The sequence below is a fragment of the Heptranchias perlo genome, chromosome 41 (assembly GCF_035084215.1).
Source record: "Heptranchias perlo isolate sHepPer1 chromosome 41, sHepPer1.hap1, whole genome shotgun sequence".
NCBI classification, from domain to species: domain Eukaryota; kingdom Metazoa; phylum Chordata; class Chondrichthyes; order Hexanchiformes; family Hexanchidae; genus Heptranchias; species Heptranchias perlo.
In genome coordinates, this window is record NC_090365.1 from 8,420,539 (window position 1) to 8,440,737 (window position 20,199).

Here is a 20,199-nt window from a genome sequence, read left to right on the forward strand (position 1 = left end):
GTACCCTGGGTTAGTGGGAGGAAATATCAGCCGGGGGTGTGCGTGGGTGTTGGGTAAGGACAGGACTGGGATCAGTTGTGATGCCTTCCATGGCCCAGTATCCCACCAACACTCACTGTCTGGAAATGAAGAATGGCCACTTGAGTGAGGTAGTGGAGGGAACCCGTACCCCAGTGAGAGACAGGCAGAGGGCGAGAGGGACACAGAGAGAGAGACACGGAGATAGAGAGTGAGAGAGAGAGAGACCAAGAGACAGAGAGAGAGAAAAAGAGACAGAGAACCAAAGAGAGAAAGACAGAGAGAGAAAGAGAGAGCGAGCGAGAGACAGAGACACAGGGAGATAAAGATAGAGAGAGAAAGTGACAGCGAGACGACGAGAGACAGAGACAATGAGTGAGAGAGAGACAGAGAGAGACAGACAAGGAGCGAGAGAGAGAGAGAGAGATGGCTGTTATGGGGCCTAATGAGCAAATGATAAATGGAAACAACTTCCTATAAAGCGTACTGTGCAAAAGAGTCAATGGGCCTCTCGGCTCTGTTTACAAGCTCCTGCTGCATGCAGACGAGGGCAGCTAGGGCAGTGAGGTGTAATGCAAATCTACTGTCACTAGATGGCATGAAAGGCCCAGTTTAATCAGAGTCCAACAGGGTGTTATAAAATACAAAGTATGATCTTTATTCATTCACCTGGGTCTGGCTCACTTGGTGCTTCCAATCGACATTTATTCAATTCCTCCTGAGTTTTTAAAAATTCTCTGAGGAGTTTGAGGATACTGGGATCAGGAAGCCAGTCCGAGTAACACTGGTGTCCCAGGTAGAATATGATCAGTTATACTCAGAATATGATAGAGTTCAGGAGATGGCTGAGTGTTCCTGACTGCAGAGGAACAGTCTGCGCCCCTCCGACAATCACTGGCAGAGCTCAAGGTACAGTTTAAAAAGTTTGAAACTTTCTTATTCCGTTCTTGCAATATTTGGGGGGAAGCTGGTGTGGGGGGGTTGAGGGGAGCTGGTGTGGGGGGATGTCATCGATGGGCTTGTTGTGTGTGGATGGGAAAGATCAGGAAGCACCCAGTGATTAATACCTGGCACAGGCTAGTGGCGGAGAGGCAGGGAAGGAGGGGGGCAGTGAGGAGCCAGGGGGGCAAGAGGGAAGGCAAAAAAAAACTCTTGTCCCGCACCGATTTTCCGACCGCCCCCTCCCTCCCCGGGAGTCCCAAGACCCCTGGGTCCCAATCTCTGGTCTCCCTCTTCCAGTCCAGCCCTTCTCTGTCTATCTCCCCTCCAGCAGCCGGTCACGGAGCAGGGGATGGGCTCCCGCTGCAGCCGGTCCCAGATTCATGTCCCATTCCAGGATGCACAGCACAGAATCCCATCCCATCAAACACTCCCAGGGTAGGTACAGCACAGGTTAGGCACAGAGAAAAGCTCCCTCTACACATCCTCCATCAATGTCCCCCTGCCACACCAGCCAGCCTCTGGTTTCAGTGAGATGCTGTAGGAACTGCTTTCTGACTTCCCCAAACTCATGCTGTGTAAACCCACTGTTCAGTGGGCCCTTTCTTTGTTAGCCTGGGCTGGGTTCAAAACCAAATCCCAGAGAATCCAGGCCTCTCTAAAATTATTCTACTTCTGAAACAAGTGGTGTGATGTTGCTGTTCACATTATCTTGGTAGCTGTTTATTAATAAATAACTAGGAAAGAAGTGCAAAACTAGCATCAATTGTTCCTTTATTAACATTTATTAAAACATTGCAAGTCTCAGATTTCATGCAGGTTATTGATCCAACAAACTCAGATTTCACCTTGTAACAGGAGCAAAATATTTATAAATATCAAAATATACCTTATTTTCACAAAGTGCATAAAACTCTGGTGGATCTAGGGCATGATAAAGTAATGGCAGCAAATCAGAGAGAGAGACAGATCCTGGTGACATATTTAGAAATACTAATTGTTCAGTGTTGTAATGTGTGGCTCAATACCAGTTTCATTAAAAAAAATGGTTGATTTCTTCCCCCCGCCCCCCCCCCCAGAAATTCTGGAATGCATGGGGTTGGAGGAGGATGGTGAGGGTGATGGTGCAGTTCACAGTGAACATTCCTAACAGAATTGGTTTCTTTATTTCATGCCCAGTTATCCAGCAGGTTCTGCTTGTTCCCGTCGATGGCTTCACAACCTGGAGGGAAGAATCTGATGCCTCTGGTCCACTCCCACAGGGTTGTGACAGGTTTGAGAGCAACTATTAGAGCAAAGGGGACCTTGTGGGCTATGCGGAGTCACAGACCCTCCTCTGATCAGTGATCAATGCCTGATTCCCCTTGCGGAAGGCTGCGGTTACTTTCCCCCCCCACCACACCCCCACTTTGTTTCTCTTTCTGATGAGGAAGGCAGCCAACTTCCTTCAAGATCTCTGCCAGGGTTACTTAGGGTAGGCAGCAGTCTGGGTTACTGACAACTCCCACAGAGAGACCCATGAATGTGAAACCCATATCCCAGCACTCTGGGTATCATGTTGGAGTAGCAGTGCAGTCCAGGGGTGGAATGGGTGGTCTCATATTATAAGCAACCCACAAACCAATAACAGAAATGTCTATGGTTTGATTGGGTTGAGCTCAGTTCAACAGATGGGTTTGGGTACTGGGGGGGGGGGCTGGTAGGATCTCAGGTTGGGTTTGGGATCACAAGTTGGATATAGGTACTGGGTGGGTTGGTGGGGACAGGGGTCGGGTTTGGGGTACTGGGTGGGTTGGTGGGGACAGGGGTTGGGTTTGGGGTACTGGGTGGGGACAGGGGTCGGGTTTGGGGTACTGGGTGGGTTGGTGGGGACAGGGGTCGGGTTTGGGGTACTGGGTGGGTTGGTGGGGACAGGGGTTGGGTTTGGGGTACTGGGTGGGTTGGTGGGGACACAAGTTGAGTGTCAGTTGGGTTTAGGTATTGGTAGGGTTGGTAGAAACACAGCTTCCCATTCTATCCCTGAACTCGGTTATGGAATTATGGAGTCGTCCCCTTTTATTTTTTTCAAAATCTAATTTTTGCTCTCAAATCTGGCTTAAAGGCCATTGTAATGCCACAAAATAAACAGACACCTTTACATTCACAAATCCAGAAATAGATTTCAATATTTGTCAAATAATTACAATAGAATTTCTGATAACCTACCATGAATATAGTCACAGTACAGACACAGGAACATACAGTATACAATCCTCTGCAGTAACACAGTCCGAGATTATCCCGTGTCACAGTAAATATCAGATCTCTGTTTAAAATGTTAGCTGGTCTCCATGCAGTTTGACATTTTTTTTTTAAAAAGCCTTTTTTTCAGTAACTAGAGCTTAAAACTAGACACTACTCATGGACTAACACTGGATAAGCTGTGGCAGTTTGAAGCATATTGTTCTCACACCAAGACTACACAGAGGAAAAAAGGGACATGGTCAGTAGTCTCATATAATTAACTGCCGGGCACAGAACAGGACTGGTTTGGGTTTTTTCTCTCTGAAATTCTTTTCACAAGGCAGTAAAACTTTGATGGCTCCAGACATTTTGTGGAGTAAGTTCTGAATTCGATCTAGTTTTCTCTTTTGTTGAAAAAGAAAATGCTGCTCGCTTTAATGTATGTCCAGAAATTTAAAAATAAATATTAAAATATAAAAATATAAAATGAGTGCTGCTATGGTGAGGTTGGGAAATACACTATCCCTCGTATATCAGTAAATCCAGCTCCTGCATTAGACCCACAGGAGACAATAGGGACAGAAGTGAGCACCTCCTTGCCCCTTGTCTCTGGGGAGGGGTGCAACAGTCCCTGGGTGCAGGTCCACAGATCCTGGGGCACTGCCAGGACACTATTTTGTGCACCAGCCCAAGCATGGAATGTGGGCCCACAAACATCATCTTAACTCAATGGCCTTTACTTGAATTCCACCAGGGAGCCTACTGGACAGGGTGAGCAGGAGGGACACTGGCTATTCCCCCGCCCCCCCCGCTCCTTCCTTACTCCAGGGGCACGGAGGTCAATTGAAGCTACCCTATTTGCCATTGGGCCCCAGATGAGCTAATTCATCAGAGACTGGGGGTTAAACCTAGCTCTCTGTATTGACCCACTGAACCTTAGGATGTCTGGAAGGGCCTTTGACAAGTTACTACTACGGGTTAGTACTGCCGGCCATTCATAAAATCAAAAGCAAAAGCTTAAATACATCATAGCAACTCTCTATCTTGATATAATGTGGAGGTTTATCTGCATTGTATGTTATATTAAATATTGATTATAATACAATAATTTAAAACACAATAAAGTGCTCTGTATTCAGCACAATGTTTAATGGGATTTGGGTTCACCAATCAAGACGACAGATGGAGGCAGCCAGCTGCTGCCTCATCTCCCACCTCAGTAGTGGGGAAATCAAGCTAAACATTTAATCTGTTAAAATACTGGTTAGATATCACAAATGCATCCACTCGATCTAGCATTCACACCCAGCTCTCTATGAGCTAGGGGGAGGAGAGGGGCGGTTTCAAAGAGCCAATTGTGATCCAGCCCAGGGAGGACCGTTTGTGGCTTTAGAAACACGTTGGTGAAAAGCCACAAGAGGTGTCTCGGAACAGCTGGGTGGCTGCGCGCTGGAGATCAGGCGCTCTGCCCCAGTTACAGGGAGGGCCTGCTCCCTCCCTCACAGGATTGGTGACACATGATTTTGGCTGCACTACTTAATTACCCCAATTCCTTCCCCCCCTCCCCCCACACACTGGAAGGCGCCAAGTCTCACCCAGGGGCCAACCCTTGTGTCAATCTGCTATTCAACTGCTATTCAACTGTGGGGGGAAAATCACACACTGGCTCTGTTTTCAGCCGTAGCTGAAAGTTCCAAGTGTGCTCTGAAAAACAGAGCGGAGGAGACGACACTAAACAGGGTCAGACTGCCACATACAGCGACATGTCTCCAGGGGCCAAATGTGAACTCGTTCACTGCAGAATTTTTTTTTGGTTTAAAAAAAAAATCGAATGAGACCTTTCCCCACTGAGTACCTTCCTCGGGTTTGCGAATCGACAGCAGATGTGGAACCAATGTAAAATTGAAGTATTGCTAAAAAAGGGTTTGGCTTATGAAAAGCTGGACTCTGGAGGGGGGGGGGGCCGCAGGTTATACCCACTATAGCCATGGAGGCAGTTTCTAACCTAACCCCACGTTGGGAAACTGGTGGTTTTTACACCCTGCCCAATATTACTCTCCATTGTGAGGAGTAAAATCGGGAGAGATGTAAAACCAGTGTTGCTCCCGATCCGGTGTTTCCCGCCAGGCGGGTTAGGTTAAAATTACTCTTTAAAAGTTTCACATCTTGTTACTGCAACTTTCCCCCAACCTCAAAGAAAGAAAAATATCAAGCCCCCACCCCCCACCCCTCCAAAAAAATAAATTTTCACTCCTTTGACAAAATGTCTGGATTCACAGTATGTTAGAGAAAAAGAGAGCTCCCTCTGTATCTGCTGTAGCCGGAGGATGGAGCAGACGAGACGGTGCAATATTCAAGGGGGCGAGCTTGGGGGGCGGCCCCTTGGCTTGGCATCAGATGGGAGGTGGGGGGGCTCCCCATTCACAATCACCTCCAGTCAATAAAAAGCCAAAATGGATTTTTACATCAACACACACAGTCAGGGCTTTTGAGCTGCCCGCCCCCTGGGATTGGGGTCCTGGTCCACACCAGGGTGGGGGGGGGGAAAGGGGTGGGTGGGCGACAGCCCGCACCCACTATTCAAAGTCATTCACAGGGTTTGGTTGGAGATTAAAGTACATTCAGAGGCCTTGGTGTGTAACATTGCGCCTTGGTAAACAAGCACGTCGACTGGCTCACATGCCAAGCCCGGTCGGGTTGTCCCTCTACCCCCACCCGCCCCCCCTCCCCCCGCAATTCGATTGGGCGAGCAGTAAGAGACGGAGCTGATCGGCAGTGTGGGGCATCACATTCCCCCATCCTTTCCTCCCGGGAGCGTCCAAACGAGGCAGGTATTTCCACAGCAGGTGATTCCGGACTGTCAGTTTCCTCTCTCTCTTCCCCCCCTCCCACTCCACTCCCCTCCCCTCCCCTTCCCTCCCTCCACCTCCTCCTCCTCCTCCTCCTGCTCGTAGACTGTCAGCTGTCCAGTCGACCCTCGGTATAAAGTAAAAGCAGTGCGCCGGCTGCGTGTGTGTGGGGGGTGGGTTGGGGGGGAAAAAGGTATAGAGAGGGTGATGGGTGGGGGGGATTTAAGCAGGTTAGAGAGCGAGCAGCGATGGCGAGTTCAGAGAGTCCGAGGATTGGTCGCTGCTGCTGTTCCGCTGGTGGACGAGGCCGCAGCTGCTTCCCTCTGGGTATGTGAACACAAATGAAGACGTGAATGAGGCGTTGGGGCTACCATTCAAAAGGGGCGTGTGGAGAGGCTCATAGTGCGGATAGAAAGGACTACCGAACCGTACCTCCGCCGGCAGCTGGCAGCTGGACGGGTAGCTCCCGGTCAAAGGGTTCTCCTTGTCATCCAGTGCACTGGCCATTCCCATAGAGCTCACCTCGGCTGTAGCGGTGCTGGACTGGGGGCTCATTGGGTCCTGGTACGGGATCTTGCAGGCCGGCTTGTGGGCCACCAGCACGAATTCCAGTCTCTCCTTCTCCTTGTGCAGCTCGGCGATCTGCGACTGCAGCTCGGCTTTCTCCTCCTCCAGCTGATCAGTCTCCTAGGAAGAAACGGGAGATTGTGGTTAAGTACGGAGGATAAGGAGAGAGAGAGAGAGAGAGAGAGAAAAGAAGGGGGGAGGGAAGGAGAGAGAGAAAGGAGAGAAAGAAGAGAAGGAATAAGAGAGAAAGAAGAGAAGGAATAAGAGAGAAAGAAGAGAAGGAATAAGAGAGAAAGAAGAGAAGGAATAAGAGAGAAAGAAGAGAAGGAATAAGAGAGAAAGAAGAGAAGGAATAAGAGAGAAAGAAGAGAAGGAATAAGAGAGAAAGAAGAGAAGGAATAAGAGAGAAAGAAGAGAAGGAATAAGAGAGAAAGAAGAGAAGGAATAAGAGAGAAAGAAGAGAAGGAATAAGAGAGAAAGAAGAGAAGGAATAAGAGAGAAAGAAGAGAAGGAATAAGAGAGAAAGAAAAGGAATAAGAGAGAAAGAAGAGAAGGAATGAGAGAGAAAGAAGAGAAGGAATAAGAGAGAAAGAAAGAAGGGGAGGGAAGAAGAGCGAGAAAGAAGAGAAAAGGGAGTAAGAGAGAGAAGGGGGAGGGAATGAGAGAGAGAAAGAAAAAAAAGGGGGGGGGGAAAGAGAGCCCTTATTGACACCAACCTGCCGCCTCGTCGTCCTCTACCCGACCCGTGGGGACAGACTGGCCCCCGGGTGAGCTGCGGTACACGGGCTGCGGGCAATTCACACAAGTGGCGATAAAAGAGCGAAGATACGACGCTCTTCAGCACCGAGAATCGACACAGTGCCGCCCAGTAATACAGAGTCTTGCTGCAACCTCCAGATGTGGAGATGCCGGTGATGGACTGGGGTTGGACAAATGTAAGGGGTCTTATAGTCCATATAGACTATAACTTGGTGTTGTAAGATTCCTTACATTTGGCAACCTCCAGACTGTGGGCTTGACAGGACATTCAGCCACAGCCGAGCGCGATGATGTGCCCGCCTCACACCGACACACTTTCCAGTAGGAGTTACAGGAACTACCGAGTAAAAAATGACCAGAGACCCCCCCCCAACCCACAGCTCCTCCCTCAGAGACCCCCCCACCAAACCCCCTCCCCCAGAGACCCCCATTACAGCCCACAGAACCCCACCTACACCCCCTCCCCAACCCTCAACTGCATCCCCCTCCCCCAGAGACCCCCCATTACAGCCCTCAACTGCATCCCCCTCCCCCAGAGACCCCCCATTACAGCCCTCAACTGCATCCCCCTCCCCCAGTGACCCCCCATTACAGCCCTCAACTGCATCCCCCTCCCCCAGTGACCCCCCATTACAGCCCTCAACTGCATCCCCCTCCCCCAGAGACCCCCCATTACAGCCCTCAACTGCATCCCCCTCCCCCAGTGACCCCCCATTACAGCCCTCAACTGCATCCCCCTCCCCCAGAGACCCCCCATTACAGCCCTCAACTGCATCCCCCTCCCCCAGCGACCACCCCTCCTCTAGAGACCCCCTTACAACGCCCAACTACACCCCTCCCCAGAGACCCCCATTACAGCCCTCAGGCTGCACCCCCTTCGAGAGACATTCCCTTTCCAGAGACCCCTTACTCGCGCCCCGATAGACCCTCCCTACATCCCCCCCCCCCTTAGAGAAGCAGGGATACGGAAGTTTAAAGGCCCCCGGTGTTTGCTTACAGTCTGCAGTCGGTCAGTCAGCTCCCGGCGGCGATTCCGACACTTGGCGGCCGCCAGCTTATTTCTCTCCCTGCGAATGCGGCGCTTCTCCTCCTCTTCGGGTGTCAGCTGCAAGAAACAGACGGACCGTGAGTCACTCAGCCTTTCCGGGCCACTTCATCCATATTTCTACAGTCACTGCTTCTCTGACCTTTCCCCTCTGGTTCCTCCTAAATACACCAACTCCTAACCCCAAGCCCTAAACCTCTCCACTCGTTAAAGCGAAGACACCATCACACGAATCGGTCTCCTCTGACCTGGGCTCAAATCCAATCCAGACACGAGATGAAAATCTCCTCTAGTGACTGCACGGGTCTAAACCGAATGAGTGTAAATAAAGTGTAGAGGGAGCTTTACTCTATCTAACCCATGCTGTACCTGCCCTGGGAGTGTTTGATGGGACAGTGTAGAGGGAGCTTTACTCTGTATCTAACCTTGTACTGCCCTGGGAGTGTTTGATGGGACAGTGTAGAGAGAGCTTTACTCTGTATCTAACCTTGTACTGCCCTGGGAGTGTTTGATGGGACAGTGTAGAGGGAGCTTTACTCTGTATCTAACCCTGTACCTGCCTTGGGAGTGTTTGATGGGACAGTGTAGAGGGAGCTTTACTCTGTATCTAACCCTGTACCTGCCTTGGGAGTGTTTGATGGGACAGTGTAGAGGGAGCTTTACTCTGTATCTAACCCATGCTGTACCTGCCCTGGGAGTGTTTGATGGGACAGTGTAGAGGGAGCTTTACTCTGTATCTAACCCTGTACCTGCCTTGGGAGTGTTTGATGGGACAGTGTAGAGGGAGCTTTACTCTGTATCTAACCCATGCTGTACCTGCCCTGGGAGTGTTTGATGGGACAGTGTAGAGGGAGCTTTACTCTGTATCTAACCCATGCTGTACCTGCCCTGGGAGTGTTTGATGGGACAGTGTAGAGGGAGCTTTACTCTGTATCTAACCCGTGCTGTACCTGCCCTGGGAGTGTTTGATGGGACAGTGTAGAGGGAGCTTTACTCTGTATCTAACCCATGCTGTACCTGCCCTGGGAGTGTTTGATGGGACAGTGTAGAGGGAGCTTTACTCTGTATCTAACCCGTGCTGTACCTGCCCTGGGAGTGACTGACAGACCCAGTCTGCCTGAGATGGAGTGCATTCCATTCCCAGCACCAACATTAATTTAAAAAAAAAACGTTTTTAACAACTCCAGGCACTGACTTTGATCTGGTGACTATTGCTATTGAAAAGAGTCACTTGAATGGTCCAGCTCTGTCCACACACTCCGTGCCGAGCACGATCCACAGTTCTCTCCACACTCACCGTTTCATCGCGTGCCCTCCGAGAGCGGCTGGCTCGGGTGGGTTTTGACGGCTCGGGACTGCTGTACGAGCACATGCCTGGGGTGGAATAACTTGTCCCGGGGAGGTTGTATGGATCCATGGTGGGTTGGGGCAAGGGTAGAGGCTGAGGCTGAGACTGAGCCCCTGAGGAAATTACAGTCGGTTGAACCATCCACTGCAGGTCCTGGCTGGTTGTGATGGCAGTCAGGGTTGGCACAAAGGATCCCGGCATCTCCCCAATGCCCGTAGTACACTCCTGGAATAGATGGGAATGTAGTACATTTAAAGAAAAGGGGGGTTGGACTGGGTATGGAAGATGGAGGAGGGGAGAAGGGCCACAAGACTGCCATATTGGAAGCTAAGACCCTGAACACAGGGGGCGCAGGAGGCTGGGAGCACAAGACATGAGTCACATCAAAATCCAAAAAAGGTGCTGAGACTAGGTATCCAGGTGGCTGAAAGATTATCCCTCCCAGTGGCGGAGTTAGCTTTAGCTGACTCGGGGGGTCAGGACCCGTCCTGACCCTCCTTCCCCATTGATCTCTGCCAAAGTCATACGTTTGAAATGATTCCAGATGTACCGTAGCAGATTCCTGATTTGTGCGGGAATCGCAACTTCGACGTTGAAAACTCCTGATTTCCCCTCCCTCCGTACAGCGTCCAACGGGGTGGGAGGGGCCATAGGCTGGAGGAGGAGAAACTTTAGTGATGTTAATGTTTTGTATTCGAGGATTGAGCCGTGAAACTGTCTGTCCTTGCACTTGTCGGAGAGTGTGAATCAACTTTGGGGTATTAGTCTGACCACCACCGCCGCCCCTCTATCAGTATTACCAATCAGGGCACTCAAAATAGATCAGTGTATAGGAAGCGCTTTGAGCAATCTGAAGTCTCCAGTATCCCTCGGCACGAAATATATTCCATAATAGCTACTATTTCTTCAGGACACAATCTCACCACAGCTTCCACCCTCCTTTTTGCTGACTTGGCTCAAGAAAGCAGATGAGCCACATGGTGCCCTAATGAGGTGGGTGGACGAGCTGGCAGGCGCTAGAAGCCTTGGGGTAGCAGTTCTGAGATGGGCCAGTTGGAGCCGTCTCACTACAGTCAGCAGATGCACCCAGGCTTCGATTGCCCCCTGTGCTACAAGAGAGTGACACTGGGATGTCCCAGTGTCATCAAGAGGCACACACATTTACAAGTGCTCCCTCGTGAGGAGGCACAACTAATATAATAATTCAAATATAAAACCTAATTTAAACAAAATTACCAAGATAAGGCAAAAGGGGAGGTGGGGAGAAATGTTTCCTTATTTACTCTTATCAAAATTATGAAGGAACTGTTTCCACTGGCCAGTAACCAGAAAACACAGATTTAAGATAATTGGCAAAAGAAACAGCAGGGCAGAGGAGGAAAAATTATTTTATGCTGGGAGCTATGATGATCTGGAACGCACTGCCTGAAAGCTGTGGAAGCAGATTCAATAGTAACTTTCAAAAGCGAATTTGATAAATACTTAAAAAGGACACATTTACAGGGCAATGGGGAAAGAGCAGGGGGTGGTACTAAATGTTTCAAAGAGCTTGCTCAGGCATGATGGGCTGAATGGCCTCCTTCTGTACTGTAATATTCCATGAAAGGGAGACGTATAAATCTAAAACAATTTTGTTGTGTCTACCAGACACTATTCCTCGCAGTGTCCACAAGTGGCAGGAGGAGATTTTTGTCAAGTTTTTTCTTAAATTGCTCAACCAACAGTCGGTGATAGGAAACTGTAGTGAGATCCCAACCCACGACGCCCTCTCCAAGAGGTTTGCATTTATAGATCACCTTTATCAGGTCTCAAAACGCTTCACATACAATCAATTACTTTGAGGTTCAGTGACTGTTGCTATGTAGCTGCCATTTTACGCACAGCAAGACTCAAGGCAGCAATGAGGCCAATGACCAGTTACTCTATTTTTGGTGGAGGGAGGAATGTTGGCCGGGAGAACGTCCCTATTCTTCCTCAAATAGTGAAATAATGCTCCGGGATCTTCAGCATCCACCTGGACCACTGGGCCTCGGTTTAAAGTCTCTTTGAAGAACTGCAGTTCTCCCTCCGCACTGCACGGTGAGCCGAGAATAGGAGCTCGATACCCCTAATGTCAACCCTCAACATGACACGCAGACAGCAAACGCCTGACTGTGTGCAGTGCAAATACCAGGGAGAACACACATGAATGGGGAGGGGGGGGGGCTGCTATGTCCCGGGGGGAGGGGGGGGGGTAAGCGGCTGCTGTACCCCCGGGAAGAGGGGGGGGGGGGTGGGTGGTGAGTGGCTGTTCCCGTTTGTGGGACTCGTAACGCAGCTGCAGCCCGGAGCCCGCCGCTTCCATTCATAAAATACACACGGTCAGGCTGTGGGCGGGGCCTGGAACCTGTGACATTTTATTCCCCAGCCATTGACAGCGTCGCTGCCTTAGTAACGTTCCGAAATAGAACGCCGCTGACGTCAGCGCGTCGCGCGGCCGGGGTGGGGGGGCGGGGCCCGGCCTGTGCGTGCGTAGCGTCACCAGGAGAATTCCAATACGTCAACCTTTACGCACGTAACCGAGTCTGAGGGCAAACCTAAAGGTTTCCAATCAGCTGGAAATCTATGCAACTGATCGATAAACCGATTCTAATGGGGGGGGGGGGGGAGCAGATTCAATAGTGACTGTCAAAAGGGGAATTGTGCAAATGCTTGAAAAAATAAAAAGGAAAACATTTGCAGGGCCCTGGGGGGGGGGGGGGGAAGAAAAGTGAGACTAATTGGACAGCTCATTCAAACAAAAAAAAAAGAGCCGGCACAGGCACGATGGGCCGAATGGCCTCCTGCTAAGCTGTATCATTCTCTGATTGCAGCTTCCGTATGTGCATCTGGTTCATTTATTGCACGTTTCACCCATACACAGTTACCGCCTGATCAGTTCAGCTAATGACATTTTGCAAGAGATCAATAATCAAATTTACTGCCAGTTATTCCTGGTGTTGATGCAGACACGCTCCCGGGTGTGTGTTTTGGATCTCCCTTTCCCCGTCCCCTTGGATCTCCAGTCCAGCACAGCACAGCTTATAAACACCACCCCCCCCACGCAGTAAAGTTCGCGGATTGAAACTCCCGCTTACCTGGGCTGTGGTGGTCGGGCTACCGACGCTCTGACTGAAGGAATCCACGGATGACAAGTACTGAGGCTCCGAAGGGGAAGAACTGCAGCGAGAAGCCGAGTCGAAGTCGCCTGAGAATCCCTGGTACATGTCCTCCCAGTCGGTGATGACCCAGGATTTGTCGCTCGTTGAATCCAGTTTCTAGTTTGTGAATGAACAGCTGGTATCCAATAACCGTGTGGTGTAGTAGCGCCCTGTCTGCTCCTCGATCCACCGCTTTCTTTATGAATGAACTAGCTCCTCTGATTGCTTTTTTATATCAACGTATTCCTCTGACGTCAGGCTCATTAGAATAGTAACAGCCCAGATGATACAAACGGGCAAATTCCGCCTTAAACCAAAGATCCAGCGACTCAGAAACCACCAGGAGTGAAGCCGACAGAGTTTGTGCTGCAAATCGCGCTCTTGCAGAATCTCCACTCTGATTTATTGGGGCGAAAATGCGATAAAATCCCTTCTGTGAGGAAGCTCCGCCCATCCGGGATCCCTGACGTACATGCCCATATATGGAACTGTGTAGTTTGCTGTTTACTGGTAACCAAGCAATGACGTCAGAGGGAATCCCTTTCTAGACAGCGGCTTTATCAGAGCGAGAGAGTTTTAAATAGAAATTCAGCATATGGGAGCTTTATTTTTAAAATTGATGCTATAAATTTACCTTTTAAATACTAGAAGCTGCAAAAATCCTCGCCACGGTGTACAATCCTACAGCATTGCCCCGCTGCCCAAGAACTGGGGGGGGGGGCAGGTTTATGCCTCTTTATTCAACTGTTTTCCCACAAGCAGTAAATTTATCCTTTAACCAATATCACTAAAAACAGATTATCTGGTCATTATCACATTGCTATTTGTGGGCACAAAATCGGCGGCCGTGTTTCCCTACATTTGCAACAGTGACTACACTTCAAAAGTACTTCACTGGCCGGGAAGGGCTGTGGGACGCCCTGAGGTGGTGAAAGGCCACTATATACATGCAACTTCGTGCTTTAAAATACGAGTTTGAGATATTTCAGTTTAAACATTTCGAAGTATAAAGTTTCGTGGGTCTGGGTTATTTTGTTTTGCATTCGGCCTTAGTTTTACAACACAGATGCCAAGGTTAAGGAAAAGTTTGGAGTTTCTAAGTACAGTTTCTCTTGCTGGAGTAAGTCTAGTGCTGTCGAAGTGAGTGTTAATAACGGGCCCATACCCGCCCCCCACCAACGAGGTTTGAAATAAAGTACAGCTTTAGGACCTTGCCTGTTCCAATAAGTTGCATGCGGTTGTCTACTGGCTGGTTTGTATTCACCAGAGTAAGAGATTTCCTTGCCCGGGGTGAGACTGTGTGTGAGAGAGAGGTTAGCTCCTCGCCTCCTCCTGGCCCTACCTCAGACACGTGTGTTTACATTCCGCAACTGATCAGTCAGTGCCCGGCCTTGTGGGAGAGCGGCCTTGACTGAAAAGGGAACACACACGTGGGCTTCCTGTAAACGGCTGTGCGGCTGAGTCGAGGTTAGTCCTGTTTGTCACTCACTACTGTTTAACCTCAATGAAAATTATCTCGGCCGCTATACAGGAAGAAAGTATTCAACCACTTTCAGGCCTGCGGAAACTTTAAACAAAATTTATAAGAAACAATGATTCTTAAATTAATGTTTAGAACTTAATAGAAAGAAAGACTTGCATTTATACTGCGCCTTTCACGACCTCAGGGACATCCCAAAGCGCTTTACAGCCAATGAAATACTTTGGAAGTGTAATCACTGTTGTAATGTAGGAAACGCGGCAGCTAATTTGCGCACAGCAAGATCCCACAAACAGCAATGAAATAAATGTCCAGACAACCTGTTTGAGTGTTGTTGGTTGAGAGATAAATATTGGCCAGGATAGTATTAGTTACATACTAGAAATCTGGAATTCTCTTCCCCCAAAGACTGTGGACGCTGGGGGACAATTGGTGCTTTCATAAAATCATAGAAAGGTTACAGCACGGAAGGAGGCCATTCGGCCCATCGAGTCCGCGCCGGCTCTATGCAAGAGCAATCCAGCTAGTCCCACTCCCCTGCCCTATCCCCATAGAACTGCAATTTTTTTTCCTTTCAAGTACTTATCCAGTGCCTCCACCACCCCCTCGGGCAGTGCATTCCAGATCCTAACCACTGGCTTTGTAAAAAAGTTTTTCCTCATCTCACCTTTGGTTCTTTTGCCAATCACCTTAAATCTATGCCCTCTGGTCCTTGACCCTTCCGCCAATGGGAACAGTTTCTCTCTATCTACTCTGTCTAGACCCTTCATGATTTTGAATACCTCTATCAAATCTCCTCGCAACCATCTCTGTTCCAAGGAGAACAACCCCAGCTTCTCCAGTCTATCCACATAACTAAAGTCCCTCATCCCTGGAATCATTCTAGTAAATCTCTTCTGCACCCTCTCTAAGGCCTTCACATCTTTCCTAAAGTGCAGTGCCCAGAACTGGACGCAATACTCCAGTTGTGGCCGAACCAGTGTTTTATAAAGGTTCATCATGACTTACTTACTTTTGTACTCTATGCCTCTATTTATAAAGCCCAGGATCCCGTATGCTTTTTTAACTGCTCTCTCCACCTGCCCTGTCACCTTCAATGATTTGTGCACATATACCCCAAGATCTCTCTGTTCCTGTACCCCTTTTAGAATTGTGCTGTTTAGTTTATATTGCCTCTCCTTGTTCTTCCTACCGAAATGCATCATCTCGCATTTTTCTGCATTAAATTTCACATGCCACGTGCCCGCCCATGCCACCAGCCTGTCTATATCCTCTTGAAGTCTCCTCACTGTTCATTACACTTCCACGTTGTGAGTCATCTTTCAAGACTGAGAACGATAGATTTTTATTGGGTGAGGGTATTTAAGGGATATGGAGTGAAGGCAGGTAAATGGGGTTGAGATACAGATCAGTCATGATCTAATTGAATGGCGGAACAGGCCCGAGGGACTGAATAGCCTCCTCCTGTACCTATATTCCCTAAATTCACATTAAGAAATGCAGTAGGATGGGGCATTACAAACTCAAATGGGAAAGGACGCGAATGTCAATACTGGGCCTGAAGTGGGGAAAAGCAGAAGCTTTTATTAGGGAGCAGCACTCAACCCAAAGACATCAGGAACGTTAAGTTTAAAGATTTGTACTAATCAGCTAATTTATTATATTCATCCATCCTGTTTCTGTAAATATATTATCCTCAATTTTATCCCTTCCTCTCCTGGGGACACCCACCCTCACTGGATAGGGCACCATGGGCCCTGTCCACTCTCCAGTGCCTCGTCCACATGTCCATTCTTCATGTGCGAGCCGAGACAGCGAGTGTCAGTGGGCTATTCCAGCATGGAAGGCATCACAGCCAGCATAAACCTCCACTAGGCAAACATAAGCGCTGTCTCCAGCAGCAGACAATGGAACCAGGACCAGGAGCAGGAGCCCTGGCTGATTTCCCCCTTCCTTACCCCAGAGGTACGAGGCTAATTGTAGTAGCTACAGCCGCCCTTAATCAGCTAACTCAGCATAGGCTCAGGATCGAACTTGGGATTTGTGTTCTGCATGCTCCAGTACCACACCAGGTGAGATAAGCTAACTCAGCATACACTAAGGATGGCGTCTCAGTCCTTCCTACTCTGTGTGGCTCACTGAGATTCTTAAACAACTGAGCTATGGGGGAAGCCTAAAATTATGAATATTAAAACTGCAAATTTGTAAAAAAAAATTGTTTTTATTCTGTTGGATATTTTAATACAACCAATCAATGCTCCAATAAGAGAAATGCACAGTTTAATTCCTAGAACTCTCCAGCGATCAAAACTACTTTCAGCAGACGTTCTGTCCACTGAACATAGAGAAATTCATAAGATTACATATCTGTGTTTTTTGTTGTTGCACTTTTCAAGGTGACAGATGTTAGTGCTGGAGGTGGAAATCTTCCCATTTCAGGCACTCAGTGTCAGCATGAAGCACAGAGTAAAGCTCCGTCTACACTGTCCCATCAAACACTCCCAGGGCAGGTACAGCATGGGTTAGATACAGAGTAAAGCTCCCTCTACACTGTCCCATCAAACACTCCCAGGGCAGGTACAGCACGGGTTAGATACAGAGTAAAGCTCCCTCTACACTGTTCCATCAAACATTCCCAGGGCAGGTACAGCACGGGTTAGATACAGAGTAAAGCTCCGTCTACGCTGTCCCATCAAACATTCCCAGGGCAGGTACAGCACGGGTTAGATACAGAGTAAAGCTCCCTCTACACTGTTCCATCAAACATTCCCAGGGCAGGTACAGCACGGGTTAGATACAGAGTAAAGCTCCCTCTACACTGTCCCATCAAACACTCCCAGGGCAGGTACAGCACGGGTTAGATACAGAGTAAAGCTCCCTCTATACTGTCCCATCAAACACTCCCAGGGCAGGTACAGCATGGGTTAGATACAGAGTAAAGCTCCCTCTATACTGTCCCATCAAACACTCCCAGGGCAGGTACAGGGTTAGATACAGAATAAAGCTCCCTCTACACTGTGACATTTTTTTCATTTCCCATCCTCACCATCCTGTGACCTCCCTGAATTAGATTGTTGATTACTGTTCAATTAGAGATAGTTTTATGCTGTAGGCTCAAGATCCATAGGAATTGGATTGAAATTGCTCAAATTCATTTCACATTGAACCCTTACATCGAGCAGACACTTGCATCCCATCAGTCTGGGCTGGATTTGAACCAGAAATGAAAGGGCAGTGTCTAACCTACTGCACCAATTAGTTCCCCAAGGTTCCATTCTGTCATCTTTATCTTACTTAAAGCTCCAATGGAACAGCATGTGGTGCATAGTGAGCATTGGATATTATCTGATGGGAATGGCCTCATTCCCACTGTCAATGCCCCACTGTCTACTGCCCCCACTGTCTACTGCCCTCACTGTCTACTGCCCCCACTGTCTACTGCCCCCACTGTCTAATGCCCCCACTGTCTAATGCCCCCACTGTCTAATGCCCTCACTGTCTACTGCCCCCACTGTCTAATGCCCTACTGTCTACTGCCCCCACTGTCTAATGCCCCACTGTCTAATGCCCCCACTGTCTAATGCCCCCACTGTCTAATGCCCTCACTGTCTAATGCCCCCACTGTCTAATGCCCCCACTGTCTACCGCCCCTACTGTCTAATGCCCCACTGTCTAATGCCCCCACTGTCTAATGAACCCTCTCTCTAATGTCCCACTGTCTAATGCCCCACTGTCTAATGCCCCCACTGTCTAATGCCCCCACTGTCTAATGCACCCACTCTCTAATGCCCTCACTGTCTAATGTCCCCACTGTCTACCGCCCCTACTGTCTAATGCCCCACTGTCTAATGCCCCCACTGTCTAATGCCCTACTGTCTAATGCCCTCACTGTCTAATGCCCTCACTGTCTAATGCCCTACTGTCTAATGCCCCACTGTCTACTGCCTCCACTGTCTAATGCCCTCACTGTCTAATGCCCTCACTGTCTAATGCCCCCACTGTCTAATGCACCACTGTCTAATGCCCCTACTGTCTAATGCCCCACTGTCTAATGCCCCCACTGTCTAATGCCCCCACTCTCTAATGCCCCACTGTCTAATGCCCCACTGTCTAATGCCCCCACTGTCTAATGCCCCCACTGTCTAATGCACCCACTCTTTAATGCCCCCACTGTCTAATGCCCCCACTGTCTAATGCACCACTGTCTAATGCCCCTACTGTCTAATGCCCCACTGTCTAATGCCCCCACTGTCTAATGCCCCCACTCTCTAATGCCCCACTGTCTAATGCCCCACTGTCTAATGCCCCCACTGTCTAATGCCCCCACTGTCTAATGCCCCCACTGTCTAATGCACCCACTCTTTAATGCCCCCACTCTCTAATGCCCCCACTGTCTAATGCCCCCACTGTCTAATGCCCCACTGTCTAATGCCCCACTGTCTAATGCCCCTACTGTCTAATGCCCCACTGTCTAATGCCCCCACTGTCTAATGCCCCACTCTCTAATGCCCCACTGTCTAATGCCCCCACTCTCTAATGCCCCCACTGTCTAATGCCCCCACTGTCTAATGCCCCCACTGTCTAATGCCCCACTCTCTAATGCCCCACCCTCTAATGCCCCACTGTCTAATGCCCCACTCTCTAATGCCCCACTGTCTAATGCCTCCACTCTCTAATGCCCCACTGTCTAATGCCCCACTCTCTAATGCCCCACTGTCTAATGCCCCCACTGTCTAATGCACCCACCCTCTAATGCCCCACCCTCTAATGCCCCACTGTCTAATGCCCCACTGTCTAATGCACCCACCCTCTAATGCCCCACTGTCTAATGCCCCACTGTCTAATCCCCTCACTGTCTAATGCCCCCACCATCTAACACCCCCCTCACTGTCTAATGCCCCCCACTATCTAATTCCTCCCTGTTTAATGCCCCCACTGTCTAATTCCACCCTGCCTAATGCCCCCACTGTCTAATTCCTCCCTGTTTAATGCCCCCACTGTCTAATTCCTCCCTGTCTAATTCTCCCCAATGTGCTTCCCCACTGTTGATCTGGAAATAATTTGAAAAACAGCAGGACATAAAATAGAGAAAGACAATTTAAAAATGAAAATTATAAATAAAACGCATCAGCTCCATTTATCTTCTGTGTGAAAATTCATGTTGATCAATTAAGATTCAAACATAGGAACAGGAGTAGGCCATTCAGCCCCTCGAGCCTGTTCCACCATTCAATGCAATCATGGCTGATTTGTATCCTAGCTCCATCCACCTGCCTCGGCTCCATATCCCTTAATACCCTTGGCTAGCAAAAATCTATCGATCTCAGATTTAAAATGATTAATTGAGCTAGCATCTACTGCTTTTTGTGGGAGAGAGTTCCACACATCTACTACCCTTTGCGTGAAGAAGTGTTTCCTAACTAAAATAGAATATGAAAGTAAACTAGCAAGAAATATAAAGATCTTCTACAAGTATGTAAAAAGGAAGAGAATAGAAAAGTAAACGTGGGTCCCTTAGAGGCTGAGACAGGAGAAATTATAATGGGGAATCAGGAAATGGTAGATGTGTTAAACAAATATTTTGTATCTGTCTTCACAGTAAAAGACACAAAAACATACCAGAAATAGTGGGGAACCAAGGGTCTAATGAGATTGAGGAACTTGAAGTAATTAATATTAGTAGAGAAAAAGTACTTGAGAAACTAATGGGACTAAAAGCTGATAAATCCCCTGGACCTGATGACCTACATCCGAGGGTTCTAAAAGCAGTAGCTGCAGAGATAGTGGATGCA

At 48.8% G+C, this 20,199-nt stretch overlaps 1 protein-coding gene across 3 annotated transcripts; it reads right to left on the bottom strand.

The window, feature by feature from the left end:
* Positions 1 to 1,714: 1,714 nt before the first annotated feature.
* Positions 1,715 to 13,308, bottom strand: fosb (FBJ murine osteosarcoma viral oncogene homolog B). Of its 3 annotated transcripts, XM_067975032.1 has the most exons (5): positions 12,865 to 13,308; positions 9,698 to 9,973; positions 8,353 to 8,460; positions 6,462 to 6,716; positions 1,715 to 6,352 (listed from the first exon to the last, which is right to left on the bottom strand). In XM_067975032.1, the coding sequence occupies exons 1-5, from the start codon at positions 12,991 to 12,993 to the stop codon at positions 6,287 to 6,289; spliced, it is 834 nt and encodes a 277-aa protein (XP_067831133.1). In that variant the 5' UTR covers positions 12,994 to 13,308; the 3' UTR covers positions 1,715 to 6,286. The 3 variants fall into 3 exon arrangements, with proteins under 3 accessions (XP_067831133.1, XP_067831132.1, XP_067831134.1); XM_067975031.1 differs by having other exon boundaries at positions 1,715 to 6,716; XM_067975033.1 differs by lacking the exon at positions 9,698 to 9,973 and having other exon boundaries at positions 1,715 to 6,716.
* Between the last annotated feature and the right edge of the window lie 6,891 nt (positions 13,309 to 20,199).

What these genes read in the sequence shown, in the direction of transcription:
- fosb (XM_067975031.1), bottom strand. Translation starts at nt 12,993, where the DNA reads ATGTACCAGGGATTCTCAGGCGACTTCGACTCGGCTTCTCGCTGCAGT. An exon ending in GCCCGACCACCACAGCCCAG is followed by an intron (nt 9,974 to 12,864) that starts GTAAGCGGGAGT and finishes CATCTATTCCAG; the next exon opens with GAGTGTACTACGGGCATTGG. An exon ending in GGAGGGCACGCGATGAAACG is followed by an intron (nt 8,461 to 9,697) that starts GTGAGTGTGGAG and finishes TGTTTCTTGCAG; the next exon opens with CTGACACCCGAAGAGGAGGA.